The sequence below is a fragment of the Typopeltis vanoorti genome, chromosome 13 (assembly GCF_054136105.1).
Source record: "Typopeltis vanoorti isolate ZY-2024b chromosome 13, IOZ_Tvanoo_1.0, whole genome shotgun sequence".
NCBI lineage: Eukaryota > Metazoa > Arthropoda > Arachnida > Uropygi > Thelyphonidae > Typopeltis > Typopeltis vanoorti.
In genome coordinates this window covers 57,863,719-57,885,565 of record NC_143561.1, presented here as the reverse complement: position 1 = coordinate 57,885,565, position 21,847 = coordinate 57,863,719, and the positions used below count along the sequence as shown (strand labels likewise).

Below are 21,847 nucleotides of genomic sequence, written 5' to 3'. Positions count from 1 at the left end.
ATTTCAAAATTTTATTGAAAAACATAATAATACTATTATTTACTTACCATTAAATGAAAATATTACGCCATAAACAATATTCTATGAATACACCTCGCTCTGAACGTACGATTTGCTGTGGAACTTTCTTTTGAGAGGTGGCGCTAATGTAGGGTTTCCAGTAATAAAATTATCAAAAATACGTTCCAGATTATGCATTTACTGGAAAAAAATATTGACATTATTTTGGTTTATGTACACAATCAATATTTTGTGTGGGGACACGTCCCATGGTCGTGAAAGGGTTAAGGATATTGGGGTTGGTGCTAAGTTAGGTGTAAAGAGACATTTCTGATGCAGCATCCCTGCAGGCTGACTTGAACAACCTATTCCATGGACTTAGTAAGTCTATGGAATAGGTTGGAATTTGCATGGAGCAAAAAAATATTCAGTTGGTTAATTTTTTTTCTCTCATGTTCAGGAAAAAATGTTGCTTTGAAATATACAATAAAAAGATTAAGTGCCAAGACAAACACCTTTTATATGAAAAGTAATATAAGCATGTTGCTAAGGTGATTTAGAAGGGCTCTGCTTCTCAACCTTATGAATGAACATTAGTAATGGATAACTGGAGGGTGACTTATTTCTTTTCTTCATAGCAAGAAATGTGTCATTCACCCCTCCATTAACTTTTAAGAATCGTTCAATGTCACGATCCATCTTCTCGGCTGTGAAATTTCACCATCTATCTTTCTATTTTGGATGTAATTTCACAAAATGCCATTGCCACAACATGAGGTTAAAAAGAATAACTGACGGCAGGTCTCTGGTTCTAAACAGTAGTAACATACCATGCGTTCAACTACTCTAGTTTATCAGTTAAACCTAGAAGCATAAAGTACCAGAAGCTTATGAAGTTATGTCATTACATTATTTTTGTTATCATAGGCAAGTCTTTCATTTTCTGTGCTATGTAAAATGTTTCCACGAGTTTTTTTTAAGTTTGCACCAGCTTGCAAAAAGTGATCAAAACCATTGATGCAAACATCACTTTAAAAAAAAATAACTATATACTCCAATTATAAGTGCTTTGATGTCTTTGATCAACTTGAAGTGGATATAAGTTTGTTTTAAGGTTTCTGTCTAGTTGACATTGTGGAAACAATGGGTTACAAGATGTTTGTCTTCACTGGCAGTTAAGTTATAATCACTTGCATATTTCATTGTGAAATCCTACTCACCACTTAATAGGTCTGCTCGTGTCTTAGCCAATTTTCATGTAAGGCGACTGAAGGATAGTCAACCTCTACTTTTAGCCGACCAGATGGCTGGTCCAAAGTATCAATGATATTGAAAGGCAAGATAGTACGGCAGATATGTGTTGCCATCTCATGGTCCCCACCACAGTTGATTGTCTGAAATAATTCTAGGTTCTGTGGTCGATTTTCTTGAGTTTACATGATTAAAAACCAGAATTTCTGGAAGGGGGAAAAAAACTGCTTTTCTCTGCCAGAGAATGACCAACTCAGGAACTAGTTAAAGAAACTATTAGAAAAAGTTCTAGTTAACTAGAATTGAATTAGTCTTTCTTTCTTCGGGTGGCCTGGTGCTACATATACATGCACCATTTCCACAGGGGCTACACAGACTGTGAAATAGCCAATTATGTTACAGATATTCAGTAAATGCAGGAGGTTGGAAGATTTTTTTTTTTTTCCCACTGTACAGGGACATCTTCATTTCATCCATTCTTGGGGAAAATAGGCATTAGTAAAAATCTATGTAAACAATAAAAGCAAATCCTAATGTGTTATATAGTTAGATAATTTGCTTACTTTGCAAATCATAATTAATTACATGACTATTATTAGTTCAATGAATATGATCTATCCTTAGTCATTTCCTAAGCTATCAGTGTATCACTCTCTTAATGAGAATTTTTAGTAATGTCTATCACGTATATGAACACGTATCTATAGTGATTTATACATGCATACATCTTTCATAACCAGGGAGGATTAATAGTAATTAATCCTCCCTGGTTATGAATATGTTATTGTGATCAATTCTATGGGGAACTTGCAGACACCATAGTGCTAGTTTATTGTTCTAAGGTAAATATGCTATAGCAGTGCACTTTTTGGTAATTTGTTATAGTGAGCAAACCCTGTTCACACTGAGAGCTGGCTATATCTGTGATCCAGTTATCTTGAGAATTAGTGAGACCAGTACTTTGTATTTTCAGCATCAGTCACTGTTTGATCTACCCTTGTAAATGAATATACCATTTCCTGATGTACATGCAATCCTTGAAATGCAAAGTTTTGAATAGCATTGGTTAACAATTAAAAAAAAAAAAGGTAGTTTTTTTTTGAACTGACATTCCGATCTTATGAAAACAGTACTGTAGTGAGTGATATAACATACTGTGATAGCAGCTATAGTGATGCACACTTTAATGCAGCAAAGTTATTGTCACTGCAATTTTTTTGCATTATTATTAACTACAAGTATCCATTTATATGCAGAGCAGGAAGGGGAAATTCAGTGAAGCTTCTGAATCTAACAGACATGCTTAACAATAGAAAACAAATTAAAACATCACTAACAGGCATTGTATGCTAAATTAGCACAATAAAGGAATGAACAAGTTATTGGCACGAAGGCCAATATTTCGAGTTAAAGGAACAACTCTGTAAAGCAGTAAAAGAAAACTGAGATAAAGGGAAACTTTTTCAGCAAGTCATGGCTAGTTCTAAGACTTTAAAAAAAAGCACAGTAGGCTTTATAATATTTGTGTTTTCTTTAGTTAGTATTTCTGGTGAGCTTGCAGTTAACAAATAATGTGTAATTATTATTGTTATTATGGTATTGTAATTGTCTGTTTGGAATACATTACACTATAACTCATAATAACACATTAAACAGTGTAGTTTTGAATAGCATGAAACTTTCAGTTCCTATTTACCATGCTTTGAGTTACTGTACATGTTTGGGGGATGGGGTAGAATACAGTGTTGCACAATTAAGTTTATATTATTAGTCAACTGGCAGGACAGACCTAACTATAAAAAAAACCTTCTAATAACAAATTCTTTCTTTGGTGCTTAACAAGTATATTTTAATAAGAACTGATTAGTTACCAAATAATTTGTCAAGATTCAGACCCATGTGCCTTTCTTTTGTGATTAGAATGCTCCATTCATCATTGTGCACACCTGTCCTCCCTTCATTAAAAAGTCTTACCAACTTCGTGCCATTGAATCACTCATTGGGTGTTCTCCATAAACCTCAATAATTTGCTGATGAATTTCAGCTGCTTTAATGTTCCTCACATTCAAGAAACAGATAACGGACCTAATTTCACATGCGGCAGTCGATTAGATTTTCTTAGACATTATAAACACACACACCAAGAAATGTATGCACTACGAGAATGTCTGAAAATGGCACCAACACTTTGCTAATGAATCAACAAACTCAGCGCGCATGTTCACCATTGCGATCCACACATCTGACGATACTTTTGTGGGAAATTTTCAGTATTGAGACCACATTATTATATTAGAAATAAAGAATTGAATAAAAAAAATTAAGTTTTGACTTACATCATCAGAAGTCTTGGTACATAACATTATACAACAAAAGCCTATTAACAATTATATACCACTACCCGTTATGATGTAAGTCTTACAACACATGAAACTTAGAGTTTTAATTTCTTATTTTTATTCAACTCTTTATTTCTATTATAATGTGGTCTCAATACTGAAATTTCCCACAGAAACTTTTTGTTTTCGATAGTTTTAACAAATATCTGTTCAGTAGCCCTTTTTTGAATTTCACAGATAGCAATCTTTTCTTGGCTTGATGCACTTTAATTAAATGTCATTTAATAAGCAAAATTGCATCTTGAAATGCATATGTCACATTACTATTTTCACAGGAACTTAAAATAAAGACACATGTATGCAGGCACTACACATAGTAACTGAGGACGAAGCAGGAAGCTGCTGTTTCTCCTAAAAGTTCTGATGGTGCCCCCTAGCGGGTTATGTATGTATTCTCAGCCATTGGGCTGGAGGTTTTCTGATATAAGTCTCCCAAATTTGGGACAGTCTCATGCAACCAAATTTGTTGAGGTTTGGCATGTTTCTCAGGGTTGAGGCTGATTCCACGAATAGCCTTTCAAATTTGAATTTACTACGGTGTATTACCGCGGCTTTCTTGCACCGTATTCTGTGGCGAGTATCCAGAGCATGGTCTGCAAGACCAGAGTGGCTGTACTGGTGAAATGTGTTCTGTTGAAATGACAATGCCCTAACCACAGAACTAAACCACATCCTCAACACTTTCTCAGTCAATGGCACCCCCCCCCCCCCCCAAATCAAATTCCAAAAATATTGACACCAGTTAACCACAACCCCCACTTCACAACAAGAATTATTCTAAATCCATCACCATTCCCTACATCCGAGGCACCTCAAAAAAAATTACCAAAATCCTAAAAAAAAAATAAAAAAACATAACTTGACCTCTTTTTACAGACCATATAAAAATTGGCGTCCCTCATCCACTCCACTAAATACCAACGACCTACCTGGTGTATACCAGGTCCCTTGCAGCTGTAAGCTGTCTTACTTTGGCCAAACAGGCCGAACAGCAAATATCAGAATTTCAGAACACAAGGAGGACTACATCCATTTTCACCAGTATAGCAACTCTGGTCTTGCAGACCATGCTCTGGATACTCGCCACAGAATACGGTGCAAGAAAGCCACAGTAATACACCGTAGTAAATTCAAATTTGAAAGGTTATTCGTGGAATCAGCCTCAGCCCTGAGAAACATGCCAAACCTCAACAAATTTGGTTGCATGAGACTGTCCCAAATTTGGGAGACTTATATCAGAAAAACTCCAGCCCAACGGCTGAGAATACATACATAACCCGCTAGGGGGCACCATCAGGACTTTTAGGAGAAACAGCAGCTTCCTGCTTCATCCTCAATTACTATGTGTAGTGCCTGCATGCACATGTCTTTAAGTTCCTGTGAAAATGGCAATGTGACGTCGAAATATTGGAAAATAGATAGTTTAATTTTAATTCATTTTTATCATTTAATCATTTGTACGTTGTAATATAATAAGCATGTATAACCAATGTCTAAGCCTTTCTACGAGAAGTATAAAACTAATATTATTAACATATCCTTTATAAGAAGATTTGCTTTTAGCACATCCTGATTGTGGGGGGGGGTTAAGACAAGGGTGAGGTATTGGTGGTTCTTAGGACTTCCTCTTATAAAATCAGCTTAAGAACAGTGGATGGTTACTGACAACTCCTTAGCTTTCCAAGTGTAATTAGTATTATTTAGCAAAATTATATTTAATAAATAAGAAGGTATCAGTAGCATTGTCTACATCTGATCATTTCATATTTAGCATAAATTTTGAACAGCGTTTGTGAATTTATGCTTGACTTTTATTAAATCTGTCAACAGTATTCCTATATTATTTGAAAGTACACTTAATCAGATTTTTTATGTTTTGGTAGGTAGTGGAGGAGGTGGAAGTGGTGGTGGTTGGGGCAGTGATTTTGGTTCTGGATATGGTAGCAGTTATGGCGGTGGCCCCATGCGAGGTAGTAGTGGTGGATTTTCACAAAGAGGATCTGGTCCATATGGAGGTAATGCATTATTTAAAGTTTTTAATTTTTAAAAATGCAATTTACAGCATTTTTAAAAATATGAGAAAAGTATGAGGTTTTTTTCTGATATTTATATCTTGATCTCTAATTGGCCAGCAGGTTTGTTTTTATTTTATGAAATGCTTGAAAGACTAGCATGTGCATTTTATTAATGATGATTATTCTGATAACTTACATTTGAATCAGAAACTGCAGGGCAACGTTTCTTCCAACACTGGATAATTATTTTCTTCCCTGTAGTGAATTTCTTTTGGTAATAGGATTGTATTTGTGGAGCATTGGTCAACTACTGTAGTTTTTAATAATGTAAATGTTAATACAGTATTAATTCATACTGTTTTAGTTTTTCTTCAGATGTTACTGTTCGAGATAGAAATTATCTGGCATATTCTCATATTTTCGTATTTAATTTTCTGTCCATCTGTATTTTTTCTATATCAGTCATGTTGATTTTTCTTATTTGTGTTAAAAGTTATTACTGTACCAACCTTTTATTAAATGTGTATTATAATTAGTGTTTTATGAAATTAATAAAAATAAACAATACAATGCTATTTGTTTTTCCTCTTACTATTTGCATTTGTGTGATTTTCATGGCATTACAGAACTGAAGCAACAGACCAAAATGTTCATCTTTATTATGAAATGACCAGTAAGGTTCAGGTATAGAATGCTGGCACTTCTGAAGAGTGTTTATTCCTCAGTATTTCATTATATCACCTTTTGGCTTTAATACTGTAGCACAGCATGCAGAAATCAGATTGTGCTGCATCTGTATCAATTTATGACATTGCATTGCATTTTATTTTCATTTTCAATACCTTCTTCCCTATTAATCTGCTTTTTCAGTACCAGCAGTCCTGAATAGCATTAGAAGCTGAGTGAGATATTACCAGGCTGTGGTAGTATTCTGAAGTTTTTCTTTGCCGATATTGGAAGGGAAATGATTCATTGTAAAATGCAAAATAAAATAACTTGTATGTTCGGTTAGATCATAAGCAACTTTACATTAAAAGAGAAGTCAAACTTGATATGTTCCAGAATCAATCTGAAATATAGTTTTCAAATGCCTCAAACTTATGTTAGGGGTAGTAATGTGTTTAGGAAGGGGGAAATTTGACTATTCTTCAAGCATGATAAAGAATCTCACGAACTGAACTAAATTGAATTAGATTTGGCATGTTTCTCTATTTTAAATGTATGCTATCTACCAATAATTGTCCAGACACTAGCAATTTACAATGATACCAGTAGTGAACCCTAATATGGTATTTTCACCTCCTGCACCCTTCGAGGGAGGTTTTCTACCAATATGCAGCAGACAGGTATAATTTGTCTCCATTCCTCCATCAAAGCAGCACTGAGTTCAGCAACATATTGAGGACGTGCTGCTCCAGTTCGTTGGATGGGGATTGAGGTCAAGACTCTGCACAGGGCAGTCGTTTAACATCTATGTCTTCATGGAACCCCAGACTATGAGCAGTGGTTCCACTCCAAACCAGCTGAGTGCCTCCTATACTGTGGGCACAACACGCTGATCACGATTCACTAGGCTGCCTCCACACCCATTCCCTGCCATCAGACTGGAAACAGGTGAACCATGATTCATCTCTCCAGGGTACAGTTTTCCACTGAACAATTGTTCAGTTCACGTGCTTCTGGTGTGGAAACCCATTAAATGGAGTTCTTTTCGTATTAGTATTAGTGCTCACTATGCATTTACTGGTGCTCTGAAACTCATCATAGATGGTCTCTGCCACTTGTAGCTGGTTTTTTGCGGTGCCACCTGTTTTAACACCCTCCTGTCAAGTCAGTGGCTGCCCTGCATGTTTCTTGCAATAGTGATGCCAGAGCATCTATTAGATCACACCAGCCATTGATTTTGGATGCTTCAGTTGAGCGGCAATGGCACTTATGGACATGCCACTAATGTGACAGCCCACAATGATACCTCTAAGTCACCGAGTTCACATCATGTTGCCATACCATCTGTATTCAACAGTTATGATGAAATACTGCTTCCTACTATTCATACACCAGTTTTTGTGTTATTAACAAACTTAGAATGTTACACAACTTCAAATAACAGGGGTGTCCAGACAATTATAGGTAGATAGTGTATATCATGCAGGTTTTTTAAGCCTTAAGCTTTCTTCTGATAAATCTCTCTTGGCTAGTTGGGCTTCGACTTTTGTCTTTCTGTTCTTGAACTCTTGGTGCCTAATAGCTCTACTTGCAGTGACTCCACTAGCACATATCACTGATGTTTCAGCTCATTTAATGTTTCTTTCCAATTTTGTAGTATCATTTCTTCAAATAACCACCTTGTTTCTCTAAGCATTTTTTTTTTTAATCACCTTCATTTTTCCCCCCCTTGAATGTCATCACTGATGAATGATGGCATTCTGCTTTTTTTTTCCCTCGTCTACCCGTACACAGTTGTCTACGGGTAAAGACATTTAAGAATATCATAGTTGCAACTATGATATTCTTAAATGAGCTGAATCTGCAAAGCTTGTGAACTGTTAATTGCATGAATTCTTATTGGTTTGTCTTTCGTTTTATGAGGGGTCTCTGTTACTTCAACCTTTATATATCTCTTCCAGGTCCGACTTCTGCTGATGTCAATAAATATCAAAACTAGTTTGGTTAGTGGGCCATCTCATGATGTACACATCCTAAAGGATGTGTGCTTTGCATTATGGGATACTAAGGCAATTAACATGAACTTGTCCTCCATATACAAGTAGTCTAGTTGTGAAAATACTTTATACACAAGCTTTGTTTGCTAACATTTGCATAAAGGATTAAACACCAATATAATTTCTTGCTATCTTTATAACCAAGTTTAAAAAATTTCAATTTATACGAGATTGGCTAGCTCATAGTTGTACGGTGTTTATAAAGGTTTCTTGCATCATCATCCTAAATAGGATTGGTAGTTGATATATTCTGTAATCAGCTCCAGCTGTCTTTTGACATATGTTGAGGCATCATGTTTCCTTCTTTCCCCTTAATATTTATTCCTATTAACAGCAGAATTTATGCATTTTATTCACAAAGAACTAAACAGGAATAAATATCTGCTACTTTGCATACTATTTAAAATTATTTTTTCTCTACTTTCTGCCATTACTCATGTGGTTTGAAATACCTTGATATTTGCATTCTGTCATGGAAGTAAGTTGCAATGCACAGTTTTACTTTATCTAACTTGCTAATTTTATTAACCATTCAGTAATCACTGGTTATTTGCAGTTTACCAAACATTCATTCCATATTAATGTGATATTATGCTTGCACCTGCACATATTTCTTTGTAACTTTCATTGTGGTCTGTAATATGTGTGTATGTTGTTTTGGATTTCATATTTTATAATAGTTTTGTGGTTTATCATCCATGTTCTGCCTTCTATGGATCATGCGTATAACTCTTTATTCACATACACCATATATCTGTGTGAAAATATTACTGCCATAAATTGAATTTTTTTTTTATAATATAGCCAAATGCAGGAATTAGAAATTCAGTAATTACCAGGTGACAAGTTAATAATGGTTTACTGCTGTGGTCTTTACTGTATTCACATTTATTTCTGAATATATTGTAATCCTTAGTTCTGGAACATTTCAGGTATTGCTTTGAGTTTTAGTCATGTAATGGTTTCAGATAGTACTGACTTACATGTGTGTGTTGAATATGACTGGCAATTTATCATAAAAATATCTGTGTTTCTTCACCTAAATGAAATTTGTTTTTATAGGTGGCTATGGCAGTGGAGGAGGTGGTGGTTATGGAGGAGGTTATCGAAGATAATAGTCATTTTGCTGTCTTGGGGTAAGTTCTCTGTGTGTGTATGTATGTTCGTATTTATGTGCACACATTTATGGATTAAGAAATGCGGTCCTCTGTGTTGTAACCAGCAAAATAGTGCCCTTGGGTTTGCACTTTCTCTCTCTCCCCTAAATAAAAAAAAAAAAAAAAAAAAAAAAATTTTTTTTTCAAACTGCGTACATGTGACATGCACAACAGCATTCTTCAACATGATACCTAGAAAAAAATAATTTAGATGCAAACAAAACAAAGTATTTTTTTATCCACATCACAATGTTTAGTTTGGATTTTACGATGTTAAGCAGCTAAGGGGTCTCAGTTTTGCGTGTTCCAGAACAGGGAAATGCGTTCACACAATGCTGCTAGTTGTCTGCTGTTATCCGAACATGTTTTTTTTTTTTTTTTTCCTATAATTGTTATTATGATATTTCTTGTTAATATCTGTATGCATGTGTTCTAGACCAAAATTGGATTTATGTTACAGCATTTCACAATAAATGCTGTTTACAGTCTTATTTTGATTAGGACAGCTCATGATTCGTTTTTATAGGCTGCATTTTTTTTTTTTCCCTCTATTTATTTTACTTACATTGCGCCTACTACAATGGCAATGTTCTTTCTTTACTTAAATTCTTTTTTCTTTTTTTTTTTTAATTTTTTCCTATGGGAAAATCTTAGTTGTGCATCCGTTTCTTACTGGATAGATAAGTATGGAATAATTAGTGTATTTTTGTATAATAATCAGGATTGATTAGTTGTTGAAAGGAAGGAAATTAATATTCACGGAGTTTAGCTTTAAATGGATACTTGCTTTGAGTTATTTAGTATCACATTCGTGTTAACTGGTGCCTCAGTTTTTCTGAATCTCGAATATAATTTACCGGATATTATTCAGTATAGGGCACTTAGAATATAGATATCACAGATACAAGTAGCTAATATGTTTTGCATTTCTATTTAGGGTTATTTTAAACAACAGCCTGCAGTCAGGTATAGCCAGCTCAGCTTAGGAAGGTGTAGCCATTGCAGTAGATGTCTAGCTGTTACTGAGAGGAAGAATTTATATGGAGACAGGACAGGACCAGCCAGGTTGAGACAGGACAGGATCGGACAGGGCATTTTTGAGGTTCATGCGAGGATTCAGCTAGGGCAACTAGTGCAGCCATCACCTTCAAAAGAAGTTTATTATTTAGCCAGAAGCATTTGCATCCATTATTTTCATTACCTGCACATAGCATTCCCTTGTTATTCATGTTTATTGTACGGGAGTTAGAGCAGGCATACATTCCTCAAGACATTAAATTTTTTTTTTTTTTTTAAATCTCCCCCTTTGTGATAAGTGATGTTCAGGATGTAGTTCATTTCGTGTCGTATCCCATTGTCGGGAATCATTAGGTGTATTGTCTCATGTAAAAGTGAACACTAGGAATAAACATTTTTTAGTACAGCTGCGAATTTTAGATAGTATATAGGTTTGTTTCACACCCGCATAGTCAAGGTACATCATTTATAATAGGTTTACATGAGTTTGAACACTATTTTTTCATTTACATTTACGTTCTCATTTCTGACAGATTCAATGTAATAGGAATTTCAAATGCGATTATGTTATCGTAGAAAAGTCATAGCACAGTTGCAATATTAATATAAATATGACTAGGGTACATGAGACACAATTTTTGTAATAATGTCACAGTTTTGTTGTTTTGTTTTTTTCAGCATATGGTCAACATTACCTGATGTCATTCTCTTTCCAAAAGTTAAACAAGTAATGGCTGCATCTTGGGATTCATATTGATGAGTCTGTTGAAACTTTATGTTGTAAATTCTGTGCATTTTTCTAAATTAGAAAAAAATTGCTGGTTAGTTGCTGTCATTGTCCAAAGAGGTACCAGTAAAATCTTATTGTATATAAGTAACACGCAGGAAGAGAGGGGGAAAAAAATGCAGAAAATAGTTGGGCATTTGTTTTGATACTGAATAAGTTTCTTAATCACTAAATACTTTTGTGGGTAGCTAATTTTAGTTGTGTGTGTGTTGTTTGCACTGAAAAGAAATTTGAAAACCCCCTGAGATTTCCAACCATAGCTGAAAAGGCCATACACAGTTATTGTATTAAGGCATTTGACTGACAAATGTGAAATGTAAAATACTTTTACAACTTTTGATGCCATATGCTTCATTACATAATAAAAATTTGGCTGGTTTTATCTAGTTATCTGTTATTTATTTGTACCTCAGAAGCCTTGGGTTTATTTAATATATACCTTTGGATTTAAATTTTTCCACTAATTAATCCAAAAGTGTTTTAAATCTTAACTTGGGGAAAATTTGGATATATCTTCATGCTATTTAATCTGCAAAGAGAGCTATTAAATTTCACTCGTCTGAATTGCCATAATTGCTTACTCAGTCATTGCATTCCAATATTAGAACAAGGTAACTTTTTTTCAGCCCTGAGAAGTTTGGTGTTTTTTGGATAGCTTTGAAACCACAATATGTAGTGACCATGAACAATAACTTTATAAGCCATATAGAAATGTTATTCACGGACTTCCTGTATAATGAATGAGATCGAATATATATTATTACTTCTGCATGTTACTATATCAAAATATTCTATGCCATGAGCATTTGCTCTCTTTTTTTTTTTCAGCTTCTTATATGACAGAAGTCCTTTCATTATACCAGATTTTAGAACATAAATATGATTGTATGTTATTGTATAACTCTGGTAGTTGGTAGTTAATTCCCTTGAGTTAAGTGTACAATAAGGAATAAAAGTAAATTTATGTGCCATGTCATTTCTCTCTTAAGATGGATTTTCTACCCAGTTATTAGTACGGGCATTTCTAATAAGGATTCCTTCCCCACCCCGGCGTATTTTTGTGAATGTACAATCTCCCACAAATACCATTTTCAATTTCAGTTTGTAGTAACTTTTATCTCGAACTGATTGCAACGGTTCAGTTCCATCAATGAAAGTTCCCGAAGTTTGTTCTTGCTCCTTCTTTTCTTAATAAAAAGAAATAAAGCAGTCAACCTGTTTTAATATGTTGATCTTCTTTTATGTTTTGAACTTTATCTTATAATTGAGGTATGTACATCATACCAAAATATAGTTCCTATTATGTGAAGGATGAGAGAAGGAAGTGCAGTACAAATAATAGAGAATTGTTTAGATTTGTTGAGGATGATGATATATTTACTAGTTGTTGTTGTCTCCTTTCAGAAAGGGGAAGCGGAAGCCATTTTTGCAGACAGTATTATTCCTGGATTACATTCATTTCCAGCTGTTAACAAAATACTGTATGTCAGGCTGTTTTTTTTTTATCTCATGAAATAGGTGATCTATTAGTTATTGGCCATATATTTATTTTGCTTTTAATAAGGATTAAAATCTAAATTTTATTTTTTTAATAATTTATTATTAAATTATTATTATTTAGATTAAAATTAAATTTTAATCTAAATCCTTCAAAATGTCTTAGAATTGTAAGATATAAGTCTGGATATAAAATGGTTGCTGTTCTAAGTTCATTCCCTCTCACCCATAGACACTCTTTGAATACTTTGAAATTGCTGTCCTGATGGACAAGCAGAATTTGAAGATACATTTTTTTTTTTTTTTTTTTATCTATTGTTTGATCACACTGCTTATTGGAAGCCTAAATTTGCTTGAAAAAAATTCCTATTTGGTCTGTGGAGCAATATTTTCATGAGTGAATTTAACATCAAAAAATATCCTATTGTTCCTGCAAAATTTCTCTGTTCAGATTTGGTGAATGATTTTTTTATGAGTTCTTTAAATTCTAATCTGGTGAATTTTTTTGGCCTTAAAAATGAATTTTAACAGGCATTTTTAATTTTTGTTTGCCTTTATGCTAAGGCAAGAGATCCTCTATACTTAAGTGGAGAATAATCCAAATACCCTTTTGGTAGAATGTAACACATTTTTGTGGCTGAATCTAGATTCTTTGTAAAACAAGCATCAGTGCATTTTAACACACCAGGCTCAAACAAATCTTATGTCTGTCATGGGCTGGGATATGAAAAATTATCTCATACTTACTCTGTATTTCTCTAAGTGTGCATTAAATGAATTGTTGAATTCACCTATTATTGAAATCATATCTGTGAAGAGCAGGTTTTTAATTCTTTGACATTCACACTTTTAGAAGCCTGGATTAAAACCCAAGTGAGTGTTTTTATTTATCACCCCTTCCTGCATATAAAATTAAAAGCAAAATAAGTTTTATTGCAACAGAAAATATAGCAGTTGTTTATTTAATAGTCAATTCTGTAACAACAGGAAAAAATTAAAATTTTTTTTTTTTTCCTATTAAAGGAAAAAAAATAAAACTTTCTTTAGTTCAACTTTTTTCCAACAAAGATGCTATCCCCCCTTTTTATCTATATATATATATATATATATATATATATATATATATATATAACCACCCAGGAGTAAAAAGGCAGAATATAATACCATGCAGTTTGTGTAAAATCTGCATTGCAAAAGCAGAGGCCTAATAGAGGATATGTGAAATGCCATGTTAAGAGAATTTTGAATTTTTGATAAATGAAAGGATTGGATTGTTTTATGGAAGTTGCAGTAATTTTGGTGTTAATTTGTACATGTGTTTTCAGCAACTGGTGGGAAGTAAGAATCGGAACTGTATCCCTAGTTCAACATTACCGTTTACTACAAGTACATAAAATCATTGCAAATTCAGTGAATGGATTGATATTGATAATAATTAGACCATACATTTGAGGTTTTCTTTCCAAGGAGCATGTTTCATCCCTCCTTTCTTAAAGTGACTTCATTAATTTTTATTATTTTTTTTAATTCTCTTGTAAGAACTAAGTGGCATTAGCTGCTTTAGACTACTTGATCTTATTATAGTTAATAATTAGTAGTAGGGGAAATAACTACTAATTCTAATGAGTGTTTTCTCATCACTTTTTTTGCATAATACATTGTAAAATCATGATCTTTGCTAGGCATGCTAGTATTTCACTAAGTGCAGACAATAACAGATTTCTATAGTGCATATTTTTAAAAAAGCTTGTTTTTGTAATAACTTGAATTACAATAACTACTTTATTTTCTGTTTTACACATTCCACTTACAAAAAAATGAAGCTGACATTTAATAAATATTAAAAAACTTATGAAAATGAGTCCATCTGATGCACAGCTATTGCAGTATGCTGCACATGAACAAGTTAAGGGTAGGATAAGTGATGGGGTTGCCAAAATGCTTAGATCCTTTTTTTGTTGTTGTTGTTTTAATTTGACAAAAATATGTAAAGTGGAGATACTTGTTGAATGGACATTGAGAAGCTCCTTTCATTTGAACTGCTCATCATAGTAATGCTTCAATATGAGCAACCCCAGATAAGGTTAGTCGTGCATAATATAGTATACCTTTAAACAACATAAAGGTAGCCTCGAAGGTTTGGAAATGCATTGTCTTGAGCTCAAAATTGTGCATAGATTGTGGCCTTTTATCTGAAGCTAAGTTATCCTATCTGTGACAGAAATTCTCTCTTGTAAAATAGGTGAAAATTTTGCTATCAATTATAATTCACTATTCTTATTTTAAGGGGCTTCTCCCTTAAAATATGTTACCCATGTAATTGAAAAACTAAATAGAAAGAATTTCTGAAAATAGATAAATGAGTGAAAATATGCAAACTTTTCAATCATTGGGAGTCAGATTTCAAACAAACACCCCTTGAATTTTGCCATCCATATTAAAAATTCAGGGGGTGGGGTCTGGAAAAAACTAGCAATAAAATGTGTGGATATGTGGACACTATTTTTGAATGGTATCTCTTAAGTAACTGTTTACTATTTATTGTGTTCCAAAAGTAATTTTTGTCACTGTCTCAAGTATCATTTCAAAGATAATACAGCAGTGTGTAATAAATGGTAAAGATGGTGAACCAATATCATATTCCTAATTCTATATTTAGTTCATTTGTAAAATGCATGGCAGTGAGAGAATAGAAATAAAAAAACTAAAATTAATAAACAGTTTGGTTTGCCACCAAATTGTTCATTATTCTTCTAGAATAATGTGGAATCAGAAATTCATAATACAGGTATCCCTTGCTTAACGCGACGAAATTAATTGTGGCAAGAGTTTTAATTAACGTGACTTTAACTCTGTGGATCTCACAGCTGATCTGACAGATACATGCAAAATGTTTAATATAAATATTCTTACACAAATTTAGTGTATAGCTTGGAGGTCATGGGTAGTTGTGCGTTCATATGTTACGAGTGACATTCTGCACTGTTTTTTGCTGTCAGTTTAGTTTAACACATGTTTTGTAAAGGGGTTTGTGATATTTGACAGTAAATTGTATCTGAGAGATACCGCGACCTCCAATGTCAGTATGGTATGGTTTAATTTTTTTTTTATTCCTTGTTCAATAATTTCTAGATTGTAAGGAAAGTGATCTGGAGCTTACTCCACCTTTACTACGAGTTCCCCATAAGGTTGCTTATGCTTGCATCTGCCGAAACTCTTATAGTTTCTATATTCGGCTATGAAATAATGTTGGATTCAATATCCACTTAATTTGTACCATCATGTATTATATTTGCAGTGTTTTTTCTTTTCTTACTATAGTTAATAATTTATTGCTTGTTTGCCGGGGTCTGGAGAGTCATTTTGCTTGTTATCTTAGAATTTATGCTGATAAGAAAAAAAAAACTAAAATTATTCAAATTTCTTTTGATAAAAAATTGTAGATACAAGTATTTATTAAACATTTACTTTGCATTCAATTTTTATCTTTCCTAAAAGTACCATATAAAATGAATTATTAAGACAGTAATCGATCATGAATGAATTGTAATTTTTACCATTGATTATTAGATTTGATATACTCAGTAACATCGAGGGATTAATTAATCATGTTAATCGACGGATACCTGTAAATTTGATACAATTAATGAAAAGTTATTTTAAATTTACTGAATGCTAGCATAATTCAACTGATATAAGAAAAGAAACATTTTCTCGTCTCCAATACAAAATGTGGAAAGTTACTTAACCCAAATAAATACTCTTTGGCTATTAAGAATAATAATTGAAAGCTGTTCTTTATGTAATGATGAAAGTATTATTTTCACGTTTCTTTTATAGCACAATCTGAAACACAAATTTATGGAAATTATATTGATTTCAGACACTACTTCAATTGACAATTTTAATGGAAAAGATTACAAACAACCCACCTAATGTATGTCTATATATACTTATTTTACATTTGAAAGGAAAATTTAATGTTTTATTTCTCTTTATTTGATTTATTTACAGTGGATGTTTTAGTGTGAGATATGATTTAGCTAGGCAATAATTTTACGTTTGTTAGATAAATCATAACTTTGATATCCGTGTGAAACAAAGGAAAAAATGTCTTTTATTTTTGGATGGGAAAAGTTTGACTGTATACAAGTGTACTTCTCCTTATGAACTTTCAGGATACAAACAATTAACATTTTAAACACAGGTTAATAAATTGCGATCCCAATTCATTTTACAAATGCAGAATCCTGTGTTTATGAACATTTGCCATTGCTTGAAGTTCCAATATTGTATGATGCTCAGTGGAAAACGTTTACTCTGGCCTTACCCTTTCTATGTTATATCGAATATTCTTCAATTGAACATCTGCATGTTAATAAGTATGTGTTTCAAGAGTAATAAAAAAAACAGGTAATCTGGTATGAAATTCAGCATTTAAAAGACAGACGATATGAAAATAGGCAGAAACATTGAAAACGTCAACTGCATCCTGAATAGAAAACCTATAGAACAAAGTAAAATATTCAGCTATTTGGGCACGATTTTTAGTGAAAATGGCAAATTAAATTTGAAAATACAGCAGAATTAACCAAGCTGGTATTGTAGGAAGTCAAGTAAATAAATTTATATGGACAAGAGAGAGAGATTAGCTGTATACAAGACAATGTTCAAACCAATTTTAACTTATGAATCTCAGAGCTGGGTCAGAAATAAAACTCTTAATCAAAGACTGGAGACCACAGATACAAGAATCCTGAAAAAGATAGGGGACTTAACAGATGCCATCAGTGGCAGGATCATGTTATAAACGAGGATATTAGGAAAGAACTTAACATCGGTAGCATCCAGGAATGTTTGGGCAGAGCTAATCTCAGGTGGTATACTCCCACATAAATGGAAGCAGAAAGATTAGCAAAACAAGTGTTCTCTGTCAAGTTGACAGGGAAAAGACCAAGATGTAGATGGATTGATACAGTAAAAAGTGCCATAGAAGACCAAAATATGATATTGGAGAATGTTGACATGTGAGTCTAATCTGGAGGAAAATTGATAGGAAGTTAGTAATGATGTAACATTTCATGTACCATCATAAGATCCTGTACACATCCTGAGACTATATGTCAGGAACAGAAGGGTATATGTAAATATGCTGATCTATTTTTTATTACCCGTGAAATATGGAAAACAAACCAAGACCGACTATGTTAATAGTAATTTTTTACAATTTTTGAAACATTCAAAACAGGTAAAAAATTTGATTCATATCAACAGAAAATAAACTAGGCATAAATGAGTAATTGGAAAATGTAGATCTCTTGCTTCAAGCAGTCATTCTTATAAATACCTTATACAGCTGTCTTAACAGTTGCAGCAGTTTTAACAAAACATGAAACACTCATAGTCTAAGCTCTATTCATTTTTTAATAAAAAGGATGTATTGTGTATGAAATGGAATGCCTTTAAAAATTTTTTTTGATTCAGCATCAGAATGGAAAGTTGTAAAAATACGTAATTTTTTCTTAAGATGAAAAAAGGGCTTTGTATTGGTCGTGTACCAAGAGTTATATATAACCTGTACTATGTACTATACTTAGTTACCTATGAATGTAATGACCAAATATAAAATGAAAGGTTGATATAGTGGAGGTAGTTGGGAAATGTTGGCATTGTGATGCCCTCGACAGAGAGAGCGTGATGGAAGGGGAGGGGTAGCTCTAACCAAAAATTGTTACAAAAAGGGCTTATAAGAACATGAATGTGAAATATGGATATTTACATTGATAGTACAGAAGTTAATTTCAGCTTTTAAAAAAAGGAAAATGCATAGAAAAATATTTGGCCCAGTGAATGATATCAGATATGACCATGCATTATATCAACTCTACAAAAACTTACAATATATAGTATAATCAAGTTTAAAAAATTACAGTAGCAAGATGTAATTTTTATATAGAAGATGACAGTATTCTGAAGAAAACTATTAATAATAAATTCTTTATAAAAGACCAGGAGGAAAACTAAGAAAAAAAAAAGGATATATATCATTAGTCAAGATAGCACCAACATACTGAAATGTTCAAATTAGAAGTAAAGTTCTGGACAGACAGGATTTGGAAGTGACGAGTTCATTACCAAGGCTCGATTTGGACTTTAGAATCAAAAGAATCTAGTGAAGGAACTGAAATGGACATGTTTGATTAATCTAATATTAAAGCAAATTTGCATTTTTACATCTTTATATTAAGATTAGTTATCTTACAAATAAAATTCAGCATACAAACATTTCCAAGAATGCATTGTTTGTAAATTAGGATTGGTCTATAGTTTTATTACTGGTATCCCAGTAATAAAACTGGGATACCAGTAGTATGGTATTATAACTGGCGAGTATTTTGTTGGATTTTAAACCAGTGGCTTCAGAGCAGCACAACACGTTTAAAGTCCTAATTTGCTACTCTGATGTTGCATGAGAGAAGTATTACAGTTGAGTAGGAATTGATCTTGAGAGGACAGTTCTCCTAATTTTTGGCAGATTAATACTTGTTAAAAATTCAGGATATGCTAGATGATAGTATGTTCTTAGGAGAGCAGATCAAAGTTGCTGGTTTGAGTGTGGTATGAAAGTTATTTTGATTGGTACTTTGGCTATCTTTTCAGATATATGAAATATGAAGTGATGTGTTGAGGGTGAAGCTGTAACTATTGGTTAAGAAAATATAGCAAAAATTTCTTTTCCAGTTTAGTTTTGCTTGGTGTTGTAATGCCATAACACCATTGACGTCTAGGCAATCAGCTCTCTTGCCAGAAACCTAAGCGAGCGGTACCATAGTTTTAGTTCCTTTGTGTTGTGAAATGCAGGTTTTTTTTCAATTGTAATTAATCCGACACTGGAATGGGGCGAAAAGGAATGTTCCTTTCAGAATATATTAACATTAGTAATCAAAGAGAATGATATATTTGATTATTAGTTACTATACTTGATTACTAAAAGATGTAAAGAATAGTATAAGGAATCAAAAGAATAAGCATGAATAAAATAAAATAAAAAAAATTCCTATATTTCGGCAATGTTACATTGCCATCTTCATGAGAATATAAAACTATGATAAGTGCACTCAGGCACTAACAATGTGCAAATTAGGCTGAAGAGAATAACTATTGTTGTTGCTTGAGTTCTAAAGGTGTCCTCTAGTGGGCTAAATTGGGTTGTCTTGGCTGTTGGGCTGATGTTCTCATGATACAAGTTTCCCAAATTTGGGACAGTCTCATGCACCCAAATTTGTCAAGGTTTGGGAAGTTTTTTAGAGCTGAGGTTGATTCCATGAACAATCTTTTGTATTTATATTTGCTGCAGTGTAGTAAAGTGGCTTTATTCTGTCGTGGATATCCAGAGCATGGTGCGCAAGCCCAGAATGACTATATTGGTGAAACTGGATGTAGTCTTTGTGTTTGGATATCCTGATTTTAGCTGTCCTGCCTGCTTGGCCATAGTAGGACAGTTTGCAGCTGCAAGTGACCTAGTATACTGTATGTAGGTCTAAGGGAAGTGGCCAAATTTGGCAACATGGCTAGCTACACTTCACATCTTCTTAATACATTTGAACAACCAGCACCCCAGAATCCAGTTCACCTTGGGAAAAAAAAAAAAAAAAAAAAAAACAATCTTCCTTTCTTAGACAGGCTGGTGGATCCTTTGGCTTTCTCTGTTTACAGAAAACCAACCCATACAGGCAGATGCGTTCACCAGCAATTCTCCCCCTCTCACACAATGATATGTGGTTATAAATGCTATATAACAGGGCAAAATTAATCTGTTCAGATGGCATTGCCCTAATCTCTGAACTAAACTATGTTCTTAGCCAATGCCTATTACAATCCCCCAAAAATCCAGAAAATATTAAAACCAGTTAACCACAAACCCCCTCACAAGAAAGATTATACTAAATCTATCACCATTCCTTACGTCCGGGGCACCTCTGAAAAGTTAACGAAAATCCTAAAGAAATATGACCTGATACAAACCATATTAAAAATTGGCTGCTCCACCAAAGACCTGCCTGGAGTATATCAAGTCCATTGCAGCTGTAAGCTGTCCTACTTGTCCAAACAGGCAGGACAACTGATATCCGAACACACAGACTACATCCAGTTTCACCAATATATATATATAGCCATTCTGGGCTTGTGCACTATGCTCTGGATACCTGCCACAGAAAATGATGGATGAAAGCCACTTTACTACACTGCAGCAAATATAAATACAAAAGATTGTTCATGGAATCAACCTCAGCTCTAAAAAAAAAACTTCCCAAACCTCAACATTTGGGTGCATGAGACTACCCCAAATTTGGGAAGCTTGTATCATGAGAACATCAGCCAAGACAACCCAATTTAGCCCACTAGTGGACATCTTTAGGACTCTAGAAACAACTATAGTTACTCTCTTCTGCCTCATTTACTCGTTGCTAGTGTGCACTTATCATAGTTTTATGTTCCCATTAAGATGGCAATGTAACATTGCCGAAATATAGAAATTTATTCAAGTTTTCTTTTAATTGATATTTAGTATATGTTATAATTTCTTGAAATAATTTAATAGTAAATAAACTATATGAAGGGGCATTATCCGATGATCTAATAATGCTGATCAGGTGATTCATGTGGGTTTATTTTCTGATAATTTTATTTAGTAGCGATAGTTTTTTTTTTCCATAGTAGCATAATATATACAAACTGTTTTGTTCATAAGTGTAATTCTTGGAATTCACATGTCTACCTGAAGTTTCACAGTCCTGAGTTGTAGATAAGCACTGATCTGCATGTCTATTAGTTTCTCTTACCATAAATTTCATTAGGTCATCAGTTAGAAATGCAGAGTACACTGCGGATGGATTTTCTGCATCAAGTAGTTTAATGTAGCTCATCTTCTATACTATACTCCTAAAGCGGTACTAGATCATAGGATTCATTTTCAGTTAGGAATAGATTCACTCCCTAC

General features: G+C 33.4%; 1 protein-coding gene across 4 annotated transcripts in view; it reads left to right on the top strand.

Annotated features, from left to right (window-relative positions):
• LOC150100187 (heterogeneous nuclear ribonucleoprotein A1-like) overlaps nucleotides 1-21,847 on the top strand; it is a 203,991-nt gene that overhangs the window by 78,653 nt on the left and 103,491 nt on the right. For 3 of the 4 annotated variants that reach the window (XM_090403029.1, XM_090403028.1, XM_090403030.1), the window contains 3 exons: nucleotides 5,534-5,665; nucleotides 9,451-9,524; nucleotides 10,483-11,731. In XM_090403029.1, the coding sequence (XP_090259155.1) occupies nucleotides 5,534-5,665; nucleotides 9,451-9,503 (185 nt within the window). In that variant the 3' untranslated portion in view covers nucleotides 9,504-9,524; nucleotides 10,483-11,731. Of the gene's footprint in view, nucleotides 1-5,533; nucleotides 5,666-9,450; nucleotides 9,525-10,482; nucleotides 11,732-21,847 lie in introns of those variants that run through there. The other variant, XR_016549263.1, reaches the window with a different exon arrangement.